The sequence below is a fragment of the Loxodonta africana genome, chromosome 11 (assembly GCF_030014295.1).
Source record: "Loxodonta africana isolate mLoxAfr1 chromosome 11, mLoxAfr1.hap2, whole genome shotgun sequence".
Taxonomy (NCBI): domain Eukaryota; kingdom Metazoa; phylum Chordata; class Mammalia; order Proboscidea; family Elephantidae; genus Loxodonta; species Loxodonta africana.
The window spans coordinates 82,095,011-82,120,041 of NC_087352.1; the positions used below are offsets into that span (position 1 = coordinate 82,095,011).

Sequence of the window (25,031 nt, forward strand, 5' to 3'; positions counted from 1 at the left end):
CAAACATGTTTAAAATGGCAAAACATATGTACCATCCACATTTCTTGAGATGAGTAGTTCACTCATCCGTGGGGGCATCATTTGGATGCCTGGAACAAAATCTGGATTTTGAACGATCTTGAGTTGAAGCTAGCCTTGCCATTTTATTTAAACTCCAAATAGTACTTTCCACTAGAAAATGTCACTGCTCTGAATCACAAGGAACACTGTGCTCCATCTGTGTCAGTTATGGTGGTGACGTCTGGATGGGTGAATATTGTTGGGAGCCAGAGACGGCAGCCTGGGCCCCACCATGCTGTCTCCATGAAAGTGTTGGCAGGGCTCAAACACTGCATTTTTTTTATACTTTTCACTGTAAGGCTTATCTATACAAGTCTGTGATCTGAATTTTGTAAGATTTTCTCCATCCTATGAAATAACCCTTTTCTATATCTATCTATTATCATTGTTCCAGGATTCCAGCCAGCTTATTAGCATTCAGACCAGGGTTCCCCCCCTCCATCCTTAAAGATTTGGCAGTGTCACAGTGGAGTCCAAAAAAAATTTTTTTTGTTTTTATCCAAGCGTACAGCATCAAAAGTCAGGGTTCTGAGAGAAAACTTTTAGGGACCTCTGCAGCCTTGATAGTATAGTGGCTAAGAGTTAGGCTGCTAACCAAAATGTTGGCAGTTCAAATCCACTAGGCGCTCCTTAGAAGCTCTATGGGACAGTTCTACTCTGTCCTGTGGGGTCTCTTTGAGTTGGAATCAACTCAACGGCAATGTTTTGTTTTGTTTTTGAGGTGGGGGAGTCTATAAGTGAATTGTTTTCTGTGGCATTGTGACTCCTTCTTTCTAGAGAGACCCCAGTCAAGATGGGAAACAACACTACAAAGACCCACAACCTTCCCAGCCTCCAACCCTCTCTTTGCTCACCCAGATTTAAATATAATTGACTCAGCTGGAGGCTAAAACCACAATATAAAAAAGAGAGAATATGCAAATCACCTGTGAACTTTATAAAACTCTGTAGCAAATAGAGAATTGGGGAGTTTAAAATCAAACTGACAGATTGGGGTTATGTAAGCAGCCAGTTCAAATAATTTTATGAGAAAAAAAAATACATATTATACACAACAAAGGAAAAAGAATAGAATTGGACCCATTTCCAGAAGACTACGGAGAACATCTTACACAAATGACAGTGGGTTGTCTTTATCCTGTAATGTCATGCTAGGAGGAAGGGCTAACCTGACCCACTGTTTTTATACCAGTACAGTATTAATGTTTTGTTTTTTTTTTTAGTTTTAAATGTATACAAATAAATTTGACACTGATCGACTTATAAAGAAAATTGATTGCATTTATTTATCTTTACCCCGGAGAACAAACATTGCTAGGTGTTTTCAAGATTGGAAACTGGAGATGGTCCAAATAAAAATAAATAATTTAAATCAATATGATTTCAATCTGTTTCATTCAGAAATTAGGCCAGTGCCACAGAAATTTGAGGGAGCATGATATGTTAACGGTGTGATTTCAGAAGACCTGGATTCAAATCCTTGCTTTAACACTTATTGGAAAACCTTGGGCAAGTTCATCTCCCTGAGCTTCCTTTTTCTCCTTTGTAATCTGAGGACAATATACCTTCCCTTTCTTTCCCCTTAAATCATTATGAGAATTTATTGAGACGATGCACATATGTAGTCATTTCCTTGCATTCTTATGTGCTTACATCATGACAAAAAAAAGCCTGCCCCTAATACTTACTGGGCCTAGGGCAAGAGAACCAGTGGAGGCCCCCTTTTCTTTGAGGCTTCAGCTCCATTCAGCACTGTGAGGAGCTTTACACACATGCTTTGGGACCTGTCTGTGCACACATCCAAGACCCATCTACTCTTTCCAAATAGTCATCTTTTGAACACCCTTTGGCCCTTGGGGTTCTCACACCAGTGATGCAATCTGCTGTTCCCTCCAGAGGTTTGATCTGGGTGAAAGGCCCGTGTAGGCCCTGCAAGGACTCAGGGATGTTTGGACAGGGAGGATTCTGGAATCACAGATTCTCACTGCATCACCTAGCCAAGTTGTGGACTCTGGACAATCTCCTGGCTCACTACCATGGGAAGGCAATGATGGTGTGTCCAGAAGAGGGCAAGAGTGAACCTCCTAATGTGTGGTCCCCAGCTGGGGAATGTTCCCACCCCCACAATTTCCGGGACTATTTTAAAGGCAAGCTCTTTCCTTCAAGTTTTATTCCTAGTTGATCTAATGTAAAATGATATTATTTTGTGGTTGGCCTATGTAGAATATAAGACGCTTTCAGCTGCAAGTAACTAAAAATTCTAACTTAAACACTAAGGATTCAATAGCCTGTAAGAAATCCTGAAGTCAGGTGGGCCTACAGTACATTAGTTCAGGAGTAAGTAGTGAATTATTGAATTAATGGGAGTGTGCTCCCTTTGCTCATCCTTGGAATATGATCGTTCTGTCCTCATGTTCCAGTCATCACACCCAGAGGGACAGCATCCAGTGAAAGAAAAAGGCAATGTTTGTCTCTTTTTATCAGCAAGAAAAACCTTTTAATGACATTTTTCAACAGAATTCACCTCGTATCTCATTGGCCAGAAATGTCACATGGTCCTAAAGCAAGGGGAATGGGACCATGATGATTCGTTTACGCCAATAATGTTGTATCCATGTCATGTGAAGGGAGGGTTGTCTGCCATAGTAGACAAAGTAGTACAGTTATGCTCCTTCCCTGAAAATGTCAGATTCTTAGCCTTGTGCAAACCTAGGCTTCCTGTGGTAGAATATGGACGGGGAGATTTGGGAGACTGTGCTCCATATCCCACAGCCCCCCTGAGGCCCACCCGCACCCGCCTGTGGAGGTGCTCTACTTCCTGCTTCCCTGAGTAGACAGCATCAGAAGGACCTGTGGCCTGCACTGTGTTAGTGTCTTACTTGCTTCCTCGGAAATCAGCGCTTCACACTGAACGCCAGTAACAGATTTTGCCAGAAAATAGCTTATTGCCTTAGGCATTCAGATAATATTTATTTATCTTGCCTCCTGGAGTGTCTCCCACTTTGTTCCTCTATTGTTAGGTAAAGAATCACTTCCACCCCCTCTGGAGGCTGTATCAGTTGAGCCTGTCTTTTTACAGACCCCTCCAGGGCCATTCCCTGAACCCTTGAATTTGCTGTTTACAATAGCAGTAAAACCAAACAAAACTGAAACCAAACCCATTGCCACTGAGTCAATTCCTACTCATAGTAACCCCATAGGACAGAGTAGAACTGCCCCATGGGGTTTCCAAGGCTGTAATCTTTACAGAAGCAGACTACCACATCTTTCTCCTGTGGAACAGCTGGTGGGTTCAAACTGCTGACCTTTTGATTAGCAGCTGAGTGCCTAACCACTGCACCACCAGGGCTATAGCAGTACAAACATAAAATGCCTAGCTATCTGCCTGTCCCATAATAGGCACTCATCAATGCTTGCTCTCTTTTTGCTTTCCCTGTGTATCTGAGGATTGGTGAGCCTCTTCTACACATAAAAAGTACAAGATAATTAACAGTTCTTCTAGTAAACTTAGGTAGTCAACCAAGTTTACAGAGCATAGTTTTTACAAGATAACAAAGTCTGCTGCAGAGTCTGAAAGCAATAAATCAATACCTACTTTCCTCATTTTCTTTCCTCAGTCTGTGAAATACGAGCTTCCTTGACTGTCATAAGGCCCAAACCTTTGATGTGGGTCAATGAGAAGGAAAAGATGAGTATGATGAGAATTTTTTTAAAGATAAAAAGGGAAAAATTGGGGACTAGCCAGAATGAAAACCGTGCTGACATCTCAAAGAATAAAATTAAGCTCACCTCTGGCCTCCACCAGCTATCTCCACAAGCTAATGAGGTGATGATTAAGAGCATGGAGGGAGAGAGCAAAGAAATGCCTTCATTTCCTACAGATGTAAAGCTGGGCCCCATGGTGTGTCCACTAGCCAAATAAATTACTATTTAAAGTGAACCAACTCTGCTTTCACAAGTATAGTTTCTGACTGGACTCATATCATTGCCTTTCTTTATGAAATGTTTCCCCTTGTTGCCTTTGTACAGAAAATTACCCCTAAATAACATTAAAGCTCTTAATTTGATATACCCACTGCCATCGAGTCAATTCTGACTCATAGTGGTCCTATAGAACAGAGTAGAACTGCCCCATAGGGGCTTCCAAGGCTGTAAGTCTTTATGGAAGCAGACTGCCACATCTTTCTCCAGTGGAGGGGCTGGTGGGTTCGAACTGCTGACCCTATGGTTAACAGCCAAGCACTTAACCACTGTCTCACCAGAGCTCCTTTAATTCAATGTAGATTCTACTAATTTATCCTTTAAAAGTAAATCTACCCAGAGAAAATAAGATTCTTTCTAGTTATTTAGCAAAAATTGTTGTTGACTCTTTTCAGTTTGAGGGTTTCTATAGAATTGCAGTCATAAATGATTGTTTTTGAAGCCTGAATGAATATTTAAACACTGTTGTTTCAAATGGGTACCCTAGTTGATGGTTTGTAAGTTCTAAAGTGCTACATAACTGACAAGTCTCCACTTTACTTTTGATCATTATTAACCTGGACATAGGGGAATGTGTAATACTTTCGTAAAACCAAATTAGCGATTGATCTACAGATTGTACGGTAGCTGCGCTCCTAATAATAAGAGGTTTTCTGCTTTTTCATGAAAAGGAGTAAGTTTGGATGCTAAAATGCTGGATAATAGAACGTATCTGTAGGTAGATTTAAGCAAACCGTGTTAGGAAAAAGGGAATCTAGGTGGCCCCTGCTTTAAGGAGAAAAAAAAAAAGATTTATCTATCCACACACACATATGCTCTAATGGGAGAACAGAAAAGGAGTTGTTTTGACTATCTATTGCTGAATAACAAGCTATGCCAAAACTTAGTGGCATAAAACAAACATTTGTTTTGCTTGCAGTTTTGTGGGTTAGGGATTTGGGAAGGGTTCAACTGGGCAACTTGTCTCTAATCCACATGGCATAAGCTGAGGTGGCTGGAGCTGGAGGATCCAGTTCCAGGATGGCTCCTTCATTCACACGTCTGGCACCTGAGTTGGCATGGCTGGAACTGCTAGGAGCTAGGCACATATTGTTCAGGCATCTCTCTTTCCGTGAAGTCTCTATGTGTGGCTAGCTTGAGCTTCCTCCCAGCATGGTGGTCTCAGGGTAGTCTGACTTCTTGCATTGTGGCCGGCTTCCCCTAGAGCAAGTATTTCAAGAGACGGGAAGTGAAAGCTGCCTGATTCTCAAGGTTCAGCCCTGGAACCTGGCAAAGCATTGTTTCTGTTGCATTTTATTGGTCAAGAGAGTTATAAGTCCTGTCCAGATTCAAGGAAATTAGATACCGCCTCTCAATGTATGGCCATCTGTAATGTGCTACAGGGACAAATAAACGTATTATGAAAAGATTCTTTATTTTACAAAATAATTCATTTTGTTGTTATGAACACTCCAAAGACATTTAGAATATGGAGTTGTTGAACAAAAGTTATTCACCCCCAACTTACTAGGAACACGTTTATGGCACAAAGGGAAGTACAGATGCACACAGCCTTGCTTTATTCAGTAGCTGAAACGTGCATTATTAACACTAGCATTCCCGTTTTAGCGAGATATTTAAGACTTGGCAATAACTGGTATTTACGTTTGCCAACCTGACTTCAACATCTAAAGGTCTTCCAAAAAATTTCCCTGCCAACCAAATGACTGCCTCAGAATGAGGTTCTGAATATCAAAAGGTTTACTCTAAGATTTAATTCACGCAGTTGATGTTGGGAATCTGGAAGGAGCTGTTGCTTGTCACATTAATTACATACTTCTCAGGAATGACTCTAAATGGGAAAATTGCAAGGGGAAAAATTCTGTACTTCAAAATTTCCAAGACAACGTAAAACTGTTGTTTCTCATGCTGAGCTTACTATCTCTTTGCAGAGGGGGTCAGCCCAGGGAAAATCTTTGAGCGTTCAGTTCTTCTCATGCTCCCTGTGCTCTCTGATGGATGGCAGACCCGAGGGCTGGCAAGTGCAGATGGAGCATCCTCTCTGCCAAGGCAGATGGTCAACCACAGAGGCCCAGCTCTATCTGTATTGATATGTTTCTGAAGGGCCAGTTTCTGTATCTCAGTTCACACTGTCTGGAGCTCACAACAGTCATTACACTCAGTGGTTCTCGTTGCCAGAGTATCCTAGCAATGTATCAACTAACCAAATAGAAAGGGACAGGGGAACGAGTAGAGTTTATCTAAACCTGAAGGAAGGCGATAAGAACCCACAGCCATGTGGAGGCTCGTCATTCATGTCTGTGTAGGCCAACGTTCCAACATCACTGTTTTAGCATCAGCATAAATCTCCGTATAAGTAATAAACCCCTCACCCCATTCATACTATTGACCAAACAGAGTCTATGCAATTTCTGCAATCTTATGTAGACCACTTTAGGCTAGTTCATCTTTAAAATGGCCCAGTTAAACATCTCTGTGCCTCTTCTTAAACAGTTTGTGTTGTTAGGTGCCGTCCAGTCAGTTCTGACTCATGATGACCCTGTGTACAAGAGAACAAAACACTGCCCAGTCCTGTGCCATCCTCCTGGTCGCTGTTATGCTTGAGCCCATTGTTGCAGCCAGTATGTCAATCCATCTCATTGAGGGTCTTCCTCTTTTACACTGACCCTGTACTCTACCAAGCATGATGTCCTTCTCCAGGGACTGGTCCCTCCTGATAACATGTTCAGAGTATATGAGACGAAGTGTTGCCATCCTCACTTCTAAGTAGCATTCTGGCTGTACTGCTTCCAAGACAGATTTGTTCATTCTTTTTGCAGCCCATGGTATATTCAGGATTCTTCACCAACAACATAATTCAAAGGCATCAATCCTTTTTCAGCCTTCCATATTCATTGTTCAGCTTTCACATGCATATGAGGTGATTGAAAACACCATGGCTTGGGTCAGGCACACCTTAATCCTTGCTTAAAATCTTCTCACATCAGGTTTATTCTGTCTGTACAATTTCTTTTGGAATTGTTCCATGAAAGAAGCCTGTTGCCATCGAGTAGATTCCAAGTCCTGGCAATCTCATGTATTACAGAGTAGAACTGTTCTATAGGGTTTTCTTGGTTGTAATCTTTATGGAAGAAGATCACCAGTCCCTTCTTCCAGGGCTTGCTGGGTGGGTTTGAACCACCAACCTTTTGGTTAGCAACCGAGCACAATCTGTTTTGTGCCACCCAGGGATCTTTTCAAACTATTAAAACCAAAAAAAAACCCATTGTCGTCGAGTCAATCCCGACTTATAGAGACCCTATAGGACAAAATAGAACTGCCCCCATAGGGTTTCCAAGGAGTGCATGGTGGATTTGAACTGCCAGCCTTTTGGTTAGCAGCCGTAGCTCTTAACCACTACGCCACCAGAGTTTCCTTTTCAAGCTATAAAGAGATAATACTTACCTATCTAATTGAGGAGGCCCTTAGAAAACTCAAGTTACTTGTTCAAGGCCTTACCATGTGCTGTAAGGAATATGTCTGGTAATGAGTTCATCTGAGTTCTAGAGCATCTCTCCCTTTCTGTTTAGACCATATCAGCCTGTGGACAGTTCCATAGCTGCTGATCACTTCAAAATATGGATAGGATTTGAACCACAAACCCTGGATGTTAAAATCATGTGATTCTAATTGATAAATAGGGACAGTTTTGCCATGTCAATTTATGTTTCATCATGCCAATTTGTTTTTGGAAAAAGTTTGGACATAAAGAGGAGGGAACAGGAATTAACTAAAATGGAAAGCCACTTACTTCTCCCTTGGAAACTCTTAAGGGAAGGCAAGAAAGAAGTGATAGTAAAAGTATGAAGAAACTCTCAAATGCTCAACTTTAGAACATTAGTGTGGATGAAGCCATTGTCCCTGAGGATATTGAGAATTATAATATGTTAGTAGGGAGCACCCGACATGGGACCTTCATACAGAGAAGATCTAAGCAATACACTGTGTTGCTAAGTTTCAGGCACCGAGGTGGGAGCATTATAAGTGCTATCGTATCATGCATTCAATCCGTATAGGAATTATTATTAAACGCACCATTTTATTTAATCCTCACAATGACCCTGTAAAGTAGGTATTAGTATTATCCCCATTTGCAGATAAGCACTGTGTGACTTACAGAGGTTAAATGGTGTGTCCAATGCCCCACGGTGATTAAGTGGGGGGACTGCAAACCTGAGCTTTCAACTAGCAGCTCTATAGAACTGCCCTTAATCACCGTAGCCAGTAAGCTCAGACAACGTAAAAATCTCTGGAAAAAAATCTGTGGGTCCATATCCAGACCTACCATGTACTAACTCTAACCTTGTGTATTATCTTAGTCATCTAGTGCTGCTGTAACAGAAATACCACAAGTGGATGGCTTTAACAAAGAGAAGTTTATTCTCTCACAGCCCTGTAGGCTAGAAGTCCAAATTCAGGGTGCAGGCTCCAGGGGAAGGCTTTCTCTCTCTGTTGGCTCTGAAGGGAAGTCCTTGTGATACATCAGTCTTCCATTGGTCTGGGAGAATCTCAGTGCACAAACCTCAGGTCCAAAGGATGTGCTGTGCTTCCAGCACTATTTTCTTGGTGGCATGAGGTCCCCATGTCTCTCTGCTCACTTCTTTCTTTTATATCTCAAAAGAGATTGGCTTAAGACACTATCTAACTTGTAGATCTCATCAGCATAACTGCCGCTAATCCATCTTATTACGTCATAGTGATAGGATTTACAACACATAGGGAAATCATATGAGATGATAAAATGGTAGACAGTCATACAGTGATACAAGGGAATCATGACCTAGCCAAGTTGACCTATTTTGCGGGGACAGAATTCAGTCTATGACATGTATGCTACAAACATTTCCGAGCCTGTTTCCCCACTGGAAAATGGAAGTATCATCTACTCCATGGAGTTGTTGTGAAGAGTAAATTAAGTAGTTGAGATTGGAAGTCAGATCCACGTAACTCCAATCCATGTTCCTTTCGCTGTATCATGCTATTTCCTGTAGGAAGAGACTAAGTAAGAAAATCTTGCATTTAGGTGGATTTTTCTCTATTTATGTTCTCTTTATTACAATAGGTAGGCAGGAATGATTGGTCCTTAATACCCAAAACAAATAATTCTTTAAAATATTGATAAAGGAATTTTTTTCTCCTGTTTTCTAAATATACATTATGAAGGCTACTGTTCTCTTAAATCTCACATTAAAATAACTAAAGATGGTAATCATGGTGACCTGGGTTTTAGTTCTGGCTTTGCAAGTCAAGTAACACTGTAACCTAGTCACTTCGTAAATTGAGATATTTGAAGTGAGTATATCTGAAAGCCCCTTCCTCTCTAGGAAACCCTGGTAGCATAGTGGTTAAGAGCTACCGCTGCTAACCAGCAGTTCGAATCTACCAGGCACTCGTTGGAAACTCTATGGGGCAGTGCTACTCTGTCCTATAAGGTTCCTATGAGTCGGAATCAACTGGACAGCAATGGGTTTCTTCCTCTCTAAGTTCCTGTAAAATAAAGAGAATTAAAACCTGACCTTCTTCCACTTGCCTAGTTAACTCACAAGTGTAGATGTACTACAGATTCTCATTATCCAAAAATATTGCCGGTGATTTTCCATTAAAGCCTAGATGAAACAAAAAATGAGATTAAAAAAATTCTTGAGAGTTAGCATTATATTATCCGGTGGTTATGTTATTTCCCTCCTCTTTTAAATAAATAGCATGTGCACAATAATTTTCCTTGTCATGATTCTCTGCCTTCTTCGTAGTGCGTTTTGCCAAAGAAACATCGGACATAAATGAACGTTCTCAGGTATCCTAGCAACAGGATGTGATTAATAATACCACTCAGAGCAGGGCAGATAAAATACTTGAGAGCGAACAAAAACTCAGAATTGGCTACTGAGAAATTTGTAGTGCAGTGAGGGCTGTTTGATAAAAATTCCATGCCAGACTTTATTATACAACGACGGAAGCAAGAAGAAGAGAGAGTATATTTTAGAGTTGGGATACTATCTGAGTGTAAAAATATACTATATACGTGCATATGTATATACACACATAAAAATACATATGTGCATAGACATATATGTATATATTTATGTGTGCATTATATATGTATATGATTTCCTTCTCATTAGAAGTGGCCTGAGGTACTGATTTGAGTTGTACTACAGATGCCTCTACTCATTACTGTGGAGACGTCATTAAATTACCATTTATGCACCTGTGGTTTTAAAAGATCAGAAACAATCACTATGATTAAGGGACCACTTCCATTCTAAACTATGGAGATGGACTATAAATTGATATATATAGATATATAAAATGTTTCTCTATGGGATGATAGCAACAACCTCAAGTCTAAAATAGCTTTTAAAAATATCAAGACTTGGTTTATATAAATAAATTGTCATGAGGTGTGGAATTTTAATGTTCAATTAAATACATTTTCTCGTGTCATAAGAAAAGTTTTTACCCTACAAATCCAATTGTTATGAGATTACAGTCCCTTTTTATTCCTCACAGGTGGATTGCTGCATCCAGGTCTAAACAGAAATAAGATGCAAGCCATGCTTTAATGTTTTCTTTTTAAACCAGAATCTGTGATAAAATGAAGCACAACTAGGGCAAAATGCAGTTCATTATTCTGAAAGCCTCTCTGTTATTTTATCACCCATTTTTCTAATAGAATAGTTTTCTAGGTTGTCAGTCATAATATAAATACCTGGTAAAAGCTCTGTTCTTGGTTGTACTTGCGCTGAATTTTAGCAGTACTAAAAAATACTTCACGTTCTATAGCATCTTAGGCCGGGCTGGGGTGTTTACATAAGTCTCTATATGTCAAAATGATCCCGTGCATTGGGTTCAAGGCACTGTGCTAGGCACTGGGAGACAGAAAGGCATAGGACACACCCCCTGCCCTTAAGGAGACCACAGTCCTGTTGGGGAAACAAAGCCACACTAATTATGAACCAAGCACTAGAGTGAGTGCTGTGGCAAAGGGATAAATAAAAGGCTTAAGGAGCTTGGAAGATGTTTAATTTTGCCTGGATGCGGAGTTGGGGCAGGTGGCAAGGCGCAAAAGCCTTCACAGAAGGGCTGGCCTCTAAGCTAAGCTCTGAAGGATGAACAGGATTTTGATAGGGAAGAACAACATGACAGGACATTCCAGGAAGCAGAAAGAGCATGGGCAGAGGCTTTGGGGGCGGGAGGTAGGGGTTAATTCCAGGTATAACTGGTAAGGACTCTGTGTGGTGCTTGAGAGATGGTAGCAGAAGGTGAGTTGTGACCAAATCGCCCAGGCTCATAAATTCCACGTTAAGGAATGTGGATTTTATTCTTTAGTAGAGATTGAATTGCGAGGACGGAAAAATCACCCCCAAAACCCAGGAAATGAGAAGAGCCTGTAGAAAACAAACGATCATAAGAAGATATATCAAGCTCATGAACTAGAGAGTGAGAAAGGAAAGGACAGATCTGAAAGCTGTAGTAGAGGGAGAATTTAATGGTCTGAGGGGCTGATTAGATGCAGAGGTTGAACAAAAGAGGAGCCTGTGATTCTTAGGTTTTGTGTTTGGGTGCCTGAGCAGATTGGGTGGACAACACAGAGTGTGAGCACTTTTGTAGGAGAATGACTTAAGATAAGGACATGTATGGAAGTATAGGAGAAAATACAGGTAGAAATTTCCAGTAGGCTTAAAACTCAGGAATATTTTGGAGCTAGAGATGTGGGTCTCTGAATCATCTGTCTATGAAGATGAACATTGAGAGTGAGAAATAAGATCACCCATATAGAGTAAGATAAGAAAGAAACCTAGTGAGCTTTTCTTTTTATCATTTTTCTTTTTTATCTCTTTGTCCCTTGATCAATGTAGTATTTTCCTATTTATCTAATTTTTATTTTCCTAATTTGAATTTTAATGCACCTTAACATAAATCTAAGAATAGAAACCTAAGAAGGTTTCTGTATTAAAGCTAATAGCATAATAAAACTAATAAATAGCATTTATATTTCACTATACCATTTACAAAGCCCTTTCATTTAACACAGGGACAGAGAATTATTTGGGGCCCTGGTGAAACACATACTAGTGAATGTCTTATAGTCTCCTTTGTGAAACATCAGGTCCCCAAATTTTGTGTGTGTTCCCTCCATTTCTTGCTGGCTCTTAAATAAATGTAGATTTATTTAATCCTGAAGACATTCCTGAGAAGCAGGCTCTGATCCATACCTTACAGGTAAGAAAGTCAGAGGGGCTGAAGGATTTTATTGCAACTAGCATCTCTGTATGTGTGTTATGTTAAAAAAAAAAAAAAGTTGCTGTCAAGTGGATTCCAGCTCACAGGACAGAGTAGAATTGCCCCATAGGGTTTCTAAGGAGTGGCTGGTAGATTCGAACTGCCAACCTTTGGGTTAGCAGCCGATTTCTTAACCACTGTGCCACCAGGGCTCCATATTCTATAAAGTAAGGGATGAATTAACATAAAAAAATAGACTTTAATAATAAAATTATCTGATATGTATTAATTATCTAATACTATTTACCAATTACCCCAGAACTTAGCAACCTAAAGCAACACACACACAGTTTCTATGGGGAACTCGAGAAAAGCTAACTGGATGGTTCTGGCTCAGGGTCTTTCATGAGGTTTCAGTGAAGATGCTAGCCAGAGCGGCAGTCATCTGAAAGCTTGACTGGGGCTGGTGAATGGTCACTTATATTCCTGGCAAGTTGATACTGGCTGCTATCAGAGGCCTAAGGTCTCTTCCATTTGAGACTCTCCATAGGAGTGTTTGAGTGTCTTCACAACATATTAGCTGGCTTCCCCCACAAGGAGTGAGTGAACCAAGAGAGAAAAGGATGGAAGTCACAGTGTTTTGGAAGCCCAACATCAGAAGCCACACACCATCATTTCTGCAGTATCCTATTGGTTACACAAGTCAAGCCAGTTCAGTGTGGGAGGGTCTACACAGGACATGAAAATCAGGAGGTGGGAAGATGGGGATCCTTGAGCTCACTTTGGAGACTGACTACCACATCATATTATGTGGATCTCTAATATATTCATTTTCAACTTTCGGGATTTATGCCTCATTCTAATGTAAGTAAGGATTTACCAAACAGATTTTTTTCTTTAAGTATCTTATGATTCAAGCCTTGAATAACTTTTTTAAAAATTCCCCAGAAACGTTTGAGGCCATGAGCATTCATAAATGTGTAATCAAATAGTAAACAGAGGCTTGAGCAATAGGAAACTTAAGTGAGGAGGGACCTGATCACACTTGCTAGTGAATGAGGCCTTTAAACAAACTATTCATGCCATTTCTGTTTGAATCATTGAAATAAATTGCATCAAATATGTCCCCTGGACATCATCCAAGTGAAGAGAATCTGCCGTTAAATCAAGGAGCCAGTTAAAAGAATTCTATACTTTTTGTAACTGCATAAAAGGAAGAGTGTACATTTTCCACCTTATATTTTAGAATTATAAAAGACATGAAGGGCTGATAGAAATGCTTAGATAAAGTTCACGTAGACTTCCACGTGTTACATAAACTCTCAGTAACCAGCTCTATTTGTATAATGTGGATGGATGATAAGCAAGTAATGACTGGGAGGGTGGCCCTCATTTACTTATCACAGAACTAAGGCTCACACCTCAACAATAGTGTTTACACACACCATTGCCCCGGTGCACTAGTTTCTTACTCTAAACCTATAAATATGTGTAAGTGACCTATAAAAATCAAAAAACCAAACCCATTACTGTTGAGTTAATTCTGACTCGTGGTGACCTCATGTGTCACAGGGCAGAGCTAGTCCATAGAGTTTTCTTGGCTATAATCTTTACAGAAGCACATTTCCAGACCTTTCTTCTGTGGTGCCACTGGGTGGGTTTGAACCACCAACCTTTACGTTAGTAGACGAGTGCAAACTATTTACAACACCCAGGAACCTTAAGTGTCCCATAAAAAAAAAAAAAAAGCTTGGCAGAAGTCTCGGTTTTGTCTCTGTTCAAGTTATTTCCCTGTCTTGCTCATTTGTATGCTGCCAGATTTCATGAATGAATAGCCATATCCTCACCTTCATCTTCCACATCACCCATCCTCTTTTCAGGGGCTCAAACACTCTTCTGTTCCTTGCTCCCTCTTTGCTAGAACTACTGTCTCACAACCTAGCAACAACCACATAACTCAGCAGCATCTTGTGCTATTGATTCCCTGTACTTCTTAAAGCTTTGTATGTGGTAAATGACCCTCTGTTCTATTCATTCTCTTAGATCTCTGCTTTTTTTTTTTTTTTTTTCTGTCTTCTCATTGTCCTACATCACAACACAAAAGTAGTGACTTTGTTTCCTTGGTTATTGTCCTTAGCCCACTCCTCTGCACTTTCTGCCTTTGTATTCCCATCCACTCTCTCAGCTTCAGCCGTCTTCTGAAGGTGGCTGTTTCCTGTGTGTCATTTCAGTTCTGGTCTTTCTCAAGCTCCATGACCCCATAGCACTTCAAACTCAGCAACTCTGAAAAACTTAACTTGTCATGTCCATGCCCCCATCACATTTTATCATTATACCACCATACTCAGTCACCTAGGTAACCATTCATCTTGACTTCTCCTTCTTTTGTGGGCCTCACAGTTTGTAAATCCCTGGACCCTACTATCATTTCTTCCTCTCCACTGTTTCTTGCATTTACAGCAAAATTGGCATAGCAGCATTTATGAAAATACCTCTTGAGGGGCGAGCACGGTGGGCAAACGAATGTAGAAGGGGAGCATTATTTGTGTGAAAAATGCAGTATTACTTCTCTCCGTTCTCACTGTGCCCCAGTCCATCCTCTCATTACCTCTTGTCTCACCTCCAGGGCAGTCCTCTTCCTACACACTGTGGCATTACTGGTGTTCAGGTTCCTAAAGCAAATCTAAACTTGACTCTTCTTGCTCAAGTAACATTGTCCTACTTAGCTCAGACTGTTTTCTTTGCCAAGAAGCAATCCTTCCACCCATATCCCATGTATCCTGGGTTTCAAGTCTTCCATATCCCATGTATCCCCCAAAGTCCAAATCAAATACCACTTTCTCCAAAACTTATGGAGAAGCCCCTCCATTCTTGCAACGATCTCTTAATTCTCTCATATCTTTAAACATTCTTGAGAGGCACATCTCATTCATGTTGTGTTGTTGTCTGTCCTTTCTGTCTTGCCAGCCATGGGCTTATTTTATTCAGCTGTTTCTATCCACAGTGATTTCTATGCGGATTTGCACCTTGTAGGTTTACTGTTGAATAAGTGACTCTTACTAACACGATTTTAAAAACCTGACAGCATTTTTAATGCATACCTATTTATTTTTGACTTTCATAAATTGGTTTGAGAGGATTTTTCATCCTTGTCAACTATGTCCAGTCATCTCTAGAAAAAATGTTGGACATGACTGAAGTAGCACTAGTGTATGGAAGCTTTGGTAAACTGGGCTTTCATCTTAGTTATATCACATTCTCACAGCCCCATACTTAAGCTGATCTACTGCTTCTCATTTCAGAGAGAGCAGAGAAGAAAAGAGAACAAAAAGCAACTTCAGGTAAGATTTTGCACAGCTATTTCCTGCTTTCATTTCCACCTTTTAGAAAAATCGATTTGCAATTTAGTATTCAAAAACTCACATAAAAAAGTAATGGTTTATGATCCTCAAAGTGATCGATATTAAATTAACTAAAATGAATTAATGCATTTAGCTTTTTCACTCTCACGTCTCTCAATTATGCCTTTTTCATTCAAGAGAAGATGAGATGGAATGTTGTTAATTTTTCATGATTGTCAATTTAAAGGTAAATCTTGCAACCACCAAATTTAAGATATGGAAGTTTCAATAGTAAAGGTAAATCTTGCAACCACCAATTTTAAAATGTGGATGTTGTAAACAACCAGTTTATTTTCCAAAATGTCTATGACTCTTAATTATTTTTCTTAATACCATGTATGGAAACCTTGGTGGCGTAGTGGTTAAGTGCTGAAGCTGCTGACCAAAGGGTCGGCAGTTCGAATCCACCAGGCGCTCCTTGGAAACTCTATGGGGCAGTTTTACTCTGTCCTTAAGGAAAAAAAAAAAAAAAATTATTTTTTATAGGGTCGCTATGAGTCGGAATCGATTTGACGGCACTGGGTTTGGTTTTTTTGGTTTCATGTAATTCATATTGCTCAGCAGTGTTGACTACTTAATTGATGAGAATCTTTACAGTTTGTAGGGATTTTAAGAATATTTCCATTTCTAAATATGTATTCAGAAGTGAATGATGCTTTGGCACAGTGCTTTCACACGTTGTTGTTGTTACTGTGTGCCATCAAGTTGATGCCAACTCACAGCGACCCTATAGGACATAGTAGAACTGCCCCATAGGGTTTTCTAGGCTGTTGACCAAAAGGTCAGAAGTTTAATCCACCAGCTGCTCCTTAGAAACTCCATGGGGCAGTTCTGCTCTGTCCTGTAGAGTTGATATGAGTTGGAATCAACTTGATGGCAGTGGGTTTGTTTTCATTTGGAATCTTTATGGGATCAGATTGCCAGGCATTTTCTTCTGGAGAACCACTAGTGGGTTTGAACCACTAACCTTTCAGTTAGCAGCCAAGCTCTTAACCACTGTACCACCGAGATTCCTTACCATCACACATAGTGTCGTTGTTGTTAGGTACGGTCAGGTAACTTCAGACTCATAGCAACCCTGTGTACAAGAGAAGGAAACGCTGCCCAGTCCTGTGCCATCCTCATGGTAGTGATATGCTTGAGCCCATTGTTGCAACCACTGTGTCAATTTGTCTCATTGAGGGCCTTCCTCTTTTTCACTGAATCTCTACTTTACCAAGCCTGATGTCCTTCTCCAGGGACTGATCCCTCCTGATAACATGTTCAAAGTATGTGACACAAAGTCTTGCCATCCTCACTTCTAAGGAGCATTCCGGCTATACTTCTTCCAAGATAGATTTGTTCATTCTTTTGGCAGTTCATGGTATATTCAATATTCTTCATCATCACCATAATTCAAAGACATCAATTCTTCCTTTGTCTTCCTTATTCATTGCCCAGCTTTCACATGCATATGAAGTGATGGAAACCACCAGGGCTTGGGTCAGGGCCACTTTAGTCCTTAAAGTGACATCTTTGCTTTTTAACACTTTAAAGAGGCTCTTGCAGCAGATTTGCCCAATGCAATTCGTCATTTGACTTCTTGACTGCTGCATCCATGGGTGTTGATTGTGAATTCAAGTAAAATGAAACTCCACTTATCATGATGTTGCTTTTTGGTCCATTGTGAGGATTTTTTGTTTTATGTTGAGGTGTAATCCATACTGTAGTCTTTGATCTTCTTCAGTAAGTGCTTCAAGTCCTCTTCTCTTTCAGCAAGCAGGGTTGTGTCATCTGCATGACACAGGTTTTAATGAGTGTTCCTCTAATCCTGATGGCCCGTTTTTCTTCATATAGTCCAGCTTCTTGGATTATTTGCTCAGCATATAGATTGAATAAGTATGGTGAAAGGATAAACCCTGACGCATGCCTTAATCCCTGTACAGGTTCCTCATGAGCACAATTAAGTGTTCTAGAATTCCCATTCTTTGCAATGTTATCCATAATGTTATGATCCACATAGTCAAATGCCTTTGCATAGTCAATAAAACATAGGTAAATATCTTTCTGGTATTCTCAGCTTTCAGCCAAGATCCAGCTGACATCAGCAATGATATCCCTTGTTCCACGTCCTCTTCTGAATCCAGTTTGAATTTCTGGCAGTTCCCTGTTGATATACTGCTGCAGCCACTTTTGAATGATCTTCAGAAATACTTTAGTTGCTTATGATATTAATGATATTGTTCAATAAGTTCGGTATTTGGTTGGATCACATTTCTTGGGAATAGGCATAAATATGGATCACTTCCAGTAGGTTGGCCAGGTAGCTGTCTTCCAAATTTCTTGGCATAGACAGCATTTCCAGTGCTGCATCCATTTGTTGAAACATCTCAGTTGGTATTCGGTCAATTGCTGAAGCCTTGTTTTTTTGCCCATATCTTCAGTGCAGCTTGGACTTCTTCCTTCAGTTCCAGTGGTTCTTGGTCATATATATGCTGCTTCCTGAAATGATTGAACATCGACCAACTATTTTTGGTACAATGACTGTGTATTCTTTTCATCTCCTTTTGATGCTTCCTGCATTGTTCAGTATTTTGCCCATAGAATCTTTCACTATTGCAACTCAAGGCTTGAATGTTTTCTTCAACTATTTCAGCTTGAAAAATGTTGAACATGTTCTTCCCTTTTGGTTTTCTAACTCTGAGTCTTTGCACACATTATTATAATAGTTTGCTCTGTCTTCTTGAGCTGCCCTTTGAAATCTTCTGTTCAGCTGTTTTACTTCATCATTTCCTCCATTCAGTTTATCTACTCAACATTCAAGAGCAAATTTCAGAGTATCTTCTGACATCCATTTTGGTCTTTTTTTTTTCTTTCCTGTCTTTTTAGTGATCTGTTGCTTCCTTCATGTATGATGTCTTTGACGGCGTTCCACAACTCATCTGATGTTCGGTCAATAGTGTTCGATGCATCAAATCTATTCTTGAGATGGTCTCTAAATTCAAATGAGATATACTCAAGGTTGTACTTTGGCTCTTATGGACTTTTCCTAATTTTTTTCAGCTTCAACTTGAACTTGCATATGATCAGTTGATGGCCTGTTCTGCAATCCACCCCTGGCCTTGTTCTGACTGATAATATTGAGCTTTTCCATCAGCTCTTTCCACAGATGTAGTCAGTTTGATTCCTGTGTGTTCCATCTGGTGAGGCCCACATGTATAGTCACCGTTCATGCTGTTGAAAAAAAGTATTTGGAATGAAGAAGTCATTGGTCTTACAAACTTCTATTATGTGATCTCTGGCATCGTTTCTGTCACCAAGGCAGTATTTTCCGACTATGATCCTTCTTCTTTGTTTCCAACTTTTCCATTCCAATCACCAGTAATTATCAATGCATCCTGATTGCATGTTCTGTCAATTTCAGATTGCATAAATTGGTAAAAAACAAAACAAAACTTCAATTTCTTCATCTTTGGCCTTAGTGGTTGGTGTGTAAATTTGAATAATAGTCCTATTTACTGGTAATCCTTGTAGGCATATGAATATTATCCTATCATTGACAGCATTGTACTTCAGGATAGATCTTGAGATGTTCTTTTTGACAATGAATGCAGTACTATTCCTCTTCAATTTGTCATTCCTGGCATAGTAGACCATATAATTGTCTGATTCACAATGGCTAATACCAGTGCATTTCAGCTCACTAATGCCTAGGATTTCCATGTTTATACATTCCATTTCATTTTTAAGATTCATACTTCATACATTCCACATTCTTGTTATTGATGGATGTTTGCATGCAGCTGTTTGTTCTCATTTTGAGTTGTGCCACATCAGGAAATAAAGATCCAGAAAGCTTGACAGCATTCATGTCATTAAGGCCGACTCTACTTTGGTCGTCTTCTAAGTGTCTTTCAACCAGTCAGGCTCATCTTCTAGCACTATTTCAGCCAATGTTCTGCTGTTATTCAGAAGGTTATGTGTGAAAACCTTAGCACACATAGTAGGGGTCAGTATTTACTACCTAATATGTAAATAATGTTTTCTATTTCCATATTGGGTTTTGGCTTAAAAAAACCTTAAGGTTAGAAAAATTTCACTTACCAAGTAAATCTCTGCATACAGACAGTCTTCCAGCACAAAATGCCCCAAAAATTGTCATTCATCATAGAGAATTCTTATGTGGCATATATACCTATGCCCATCCGCCGTCCCAAGTCACCACCAACCCACTATTCCTGTTACATTTGAAAGCCACCTATGTAAGGACCTATCGCTCCCAACCACTCTCCTCTTTCAACTTCATTTTTTGTCTGGTGAACAAGGTGTTATGTGTGTTTCTAAACAGTGTAGTCAAGAATGGACAAGATCTATATTAATAAAAAAATTGTGTGAACAGTTTAAACCCCTGACCCCTGTCTCTTTTCTCCTTCCCAACCTTCACATTCATCTCAGACTAGTTGGCAATTTAGTGTTTGCACAACTAACCTATTAAATGTTATTGTTTGCATTCTTTTTGTGGATATTTTAAAACATGACTACAAAAAAAAAACATGTATGTGTATACATACACACACACGTATTGTGATGGCAAAAAGTGTCTGATCTCACAGATGTGATTACTTCCATTATTGCTCCTTGGAGAAAAATTATTAGAACTGTTTCTAAAATGCTATTGCTGTGATCCTGTAGGTTGTAGCTTCTTTAATTGCAGAACCTTTATAGTTTGAAAGGAAGCTAAATTGGTCTACGTGTTAAACCAGAAGTTCTGTAAGTTCACTCTGTACTCATGAATTCCAAACTTCTATGAGACCTGGAGACAGAGTTTGTGCCAGAACTCAGGTTTCTTCACCCCCTGCCCAGCTCCTTCCAGTAGTACAGTATCCCTACCCCTTTTCTTCTTCTTTTTTTTTTCCCCAAAAAGTGCTAGTCACGTTGACACTCAATTCAGTTTCTCACTTAACAAAATACTTTCCAACAATTGGAAAATTTTTATGAGGCACCAGCCTTTTGTAGGGAACACTAGTCATTAGGGTTCTGAGAAAACTCCCTTTCCTAAAGGAGCTGATTCACTCTGACTGATGCACAGCTTGTCAGTGTATCAGATTTCTATGAGAAAGTTTCATCAGACTTAGAGGTTTTCCTTGTGAATTCAAGGATGCCTAATGAAAAGAGCTCAAATTATTGGGGAAAATTCTTGGATTCCTCATTATTACAAACAACACAAACCATGCCCTTAGAAAATCTGTATTTTTAAAGATAGTCCAAGTTATCAAAATTGAGATATGACTTTTGCCATTATAGTCATAACTATCGCCACGTTCGTTTGTTTTGTGATGGCAGCCTGAATGTATGTGACTTTAGATAAAACATATGCCTAAAATATCAAGAAGAACATCATAAGTGTCCCTGCTTCTGACTTTGTTTGGACTTTTTTGTAACATTTGTTGTTCAGTCTTCTCAGAGTCTATGCCCTGCCTGATAGATTAGACAATACACACATACCCTCTTCTTTGCAGCTGGATCTAATACTGTGGAGGATCAGTATTAGATTCAGGACCCTTCCTGTCTACTCCATCCTATTGCAGTAATTGTGATCGACACCAAAGAATTTAGATGAAATCATAGACAACCGTGTTGTTGTTGTTTGTTGCCATTGAGTCAGCTCTGACTCATGGTGACCCCATGTATAACAGAATGAAATGTTGCCCAAGCCCTGTGCAATCTTCATTATCATTGGCATGTTTAAGTCCATCATTGCAGCCATTATTTCAGTCCATATCCTTCGCCTTCTCTGGCCCTCCACTTTACCAAACACAATGTCCTTCTCCAGGGATTAGTCCCTTCTGATGATGTGTCCAAAGCAAGTGAGTTGAAGTCTTAAACAATATTCCGTGCTCCAGAGGGTTTTGATTGACTAATTTTTCAGAGACAGGTCACCAGGCCTTTTTTCCTAGTCTGTCTTAGTCTGGAAGCTCTGCTAAAACCTGTTGACCATGGGTGACCCTGCTAGTATTTGAAATACTAGTGGTATAGCTTCCAGCATCATAACAACATGCAAGTCATCAATCACAGTGTGACAAACTGACAGACGGATGGTGGATAAAAAGATAGACAACAATAAAAAAAAAAAAAGACAAAAAAAAACAATAGTCCCCATTAAATACAGAACCCCCCAAGACCCTGACTGTTTGGTTGATTAAGCCTCCTTTGTTTAAATAATCTTAAACTAAGATGACAGTTACACAGAGGAAGATTTTTGCTCAGAATAAGAAACAACTTCCTAGCAAGGCAAATTCTCCAGGACTGGAATGGGTTGTTTTCTGAGATTTTGTCAGTAAAGGTGAACATAGATTGGGCCTTCATATGTAAGGGATGTTGACAGGAGATTGATAACGCAGAAAAGGGGTTTGGTTGAATGATTCCTAAGGTTCTTTCCAATTCTGTGTCCATGATTCTACTTACCATTATTACCTTATTGAAAGGGCTGCACTATGTGTGCATGGATCAACACAAAAACCTTAAATGGCTCACATTTCATTACATAACTGAGTGAACCATGTTCTGGAGCTTAAACTAATTTAGTTTGGACTGAATTGCTCAGTAGAGCATATACCTAATGGGGCTCAGACTATGGAATAAAATTGTTCTATGTCTATTTAGCTTCTTTTGGGAAGAAAGTTGTTCTGCACGCTGATTGCATCCTTGGCTCCAGTTTCAAATACGATGTTATCTGAGCCAGGAATGAGTCACAAGAGAATATTCATAACTTGTTCTCATTTATTGCCATTTTTGAAAAACAATTCAAAGCATATACCTATTGACACTGAGCTTGGAAACTCATGTCGTATTCATACAACATGGCCAGAAAAATCAAAGCTAAATTGGCCTATTTGACTTAGTTAAGAATATTAAAAATATATGGTGGTATAATGATAAATGGGCAAAATATGAGAAGAAAAGTTCCTGATATTATCGGTTATTTATTTGCCCTTGATTATTCAGTCACCCTATTTCTTCACCAGAAAAAATAGAAGTTTGTGTTTGGGGGTGGTGGGGGTGGGGAGAGACCAGCTGTATCCTATAGATTTTGAATAAAAATTCTATTGAAGGTGAAGGACTTTTATCTTATTGGAACACAGACTTATTTTTGGTTCATGGAATTTGTGATGTTAACAAGCAACAGAGCATAAATCACTAGGATGAATTCTTGCCAGGGCAAAGTCCTTCAAAAATTATTGTTTGTAAAAAGTATAGAAGACTTACTGAGGTAGACTATAGAGATACCATTTGTCAAATATGTATTGTTTCAATTTTTCCAAGAAGGAGAACACTTTCAAGTTCAGCGAAATATATAATAAAAAGTAGTCCTAGTGGGCCAGAGAATGGAGTTAGCAGTAGAGATCATAGTGAGTATTTTTAAACGAAGTTGCATACGTTTCTTTTGTCACATTAGAGCATCCCTGAAGTTAGAGGTGATTTTGCTCACTTACATAATTTGAAAACAAGTTATGGCTGAAGAAGAACAATGTTTTTTTTTTTTCTACCTCAGCTCAAAAGGTGAAATTTATTATTGGAAATTCAGCAAACGGTAGAACATCTGCTTTTGCGAACTCAGTCCCTTGGTGCTAACTTTTGACTGGGCTTTATGCTTTTTTGATTTGTTCTAAAACAGCAATAGCACCTCCATTTCAAATCTTTTTGACATGCATTGAACATGTAGTCATCCAGGATTTAAAAAAAAAAGTAGTTAAAATATCGAATAAAGTCTTCCATCTGTGTGTGAATAGCATGTTCCCTTTCTTATATTTTATTCATTTATTGATGCAGACTTCCAAATGCATGCATATTTAGCATGAGTTCTCTCTATGCCATTACTATTTTTGTAATGCTTTTTGCCATAGTTCCTACACACTATCTAAAAACCTTCAAGAGTAAGTGTGAGAAGGATCTAACTTATCATAGTTTTAGTTACTGGTAACCAGTGTGAATCGGCCCCCGACTCATGGCAACCCGGTGCACAACAAGCTGGGACCATTGTGATCCAGAGTTTTCATTGGTTGATTTTTTGGGGATTTGATTGTTAGAGCTTTCTTCCTCGTGCGTCTTAGTCTGAAAACTCTACTGGAACCTGTTCAGTAGCATGACAGGTGGGTGATGGCTGCGCCTGAGGTGCCTTATCCGGGAATTGAACCCAGTATGTTCAAGTCCATAGTTGCAGGCTGTTGTGCCAGGCCATCTCACCAAGGGACACTTTTGTCATCATTGGCCCTCTACCCCACCAAACATGATGCCCTCCTCCAGCAACGGATGCCTCCCGATGATGTGCCCAAAGCAAGTCAGTCAGACAATATTCTGTTGTGATCCATAGGGTTTTCATTGACTAATTTTCAGCAGTAGATCACCAGGTCTTTCTTTTCAGTCTGTCTTAGTCTGGAAGCTCTGCTGAAACCTTTCCAGTATGGGTGATCCTGCTTGTATTTGAAATACCAGTGGCACAGCTTCCAGCATCATAGCAACTCTCAAACCCCCACATTATGACAAACTGACAGATGAGTGGTGAGAGTTTATTGACAGTCTCCTGTGTTCAGGCTTGGTGCTCAGTGCCCTCTATTTTACACTTAACCTGGTAAGGTTTGTTTATGGTTAACCTTTTAAAAATTAGAAAACTGAGATGTAGACAAATTAAAAGAACTTGCCTTAGGACCCACATATTAAGCGGTGGAGTCAGAAATGGAATCTAGACAGCGGCATGCTGGGACCAGCTTGTAATATCTGGAGAGAAGTGACTGTGCACGTCTCTTCCCAAGGGAACGTCTAGTGAGATCAGGTTGGTAGCTTGAAATCAGCCATCATGGGAGAATTTACACCACAGAAATTGGCAAACATTACAAAGCAGGGCTTTTTATTTTGGAGAGTCAGCTGTTAAAGGTCGGCCAGAGTGCACCACTGACCACTGGATCTAGTTCTGTGTGCTGAGAAAGCCTAGGCATTTCCCTGTCCTGCATATGTGGCTTGGCCAAGGCTACTCGGTTAGTTTACAAGTGAACAGAGTTGAGGCTTGAACCCAGATCTGTGATCCACATCTAGCCCAATACAGGCTTCAGGGCTTTGATGCAGAAGTAAATAAAACAATCTTTTTCTCATGCCCTATGCCCAAATGAGGAGCCCTGGTGGTGCAGTGATTAAGTGCTCAACTGCTAACCGAAAGGTTGTAAGTTCAACCCACCAGCTGCTCCATGGGAGAATAATGTGGCAATCTGCTTCTGTAAAGATTTACAGCCTTAGAAACCCCATAGGGTCACTATGAGTCGAAACTGACTCAACAGCAATAGGGTTTTTCAATGC

General features: G+C 39.8%; 1 protein-coding gene across 1 annotated transcript in view; it reads left to right on the top strand.

Annotated features, from left to right (window-relative positions):
• Positions 1–25,031, top strand: part of CHST9 (carbohydrate sulfotransferase 9) — a 255,525-nt gene that overhangs the window by 85,725 nt on the left and 144,769 nt on the right. The window contains exon 2 of the mRNA XM_003406345.4: positions 15,606–15,644. Coding sequence (XP_003406393.2) covers positions 15,606–15,644 — 39 coding nt within the window. The remainder of the gene's footprint in view (positions 1–15,605; positions 15,645–25,031) is intronic.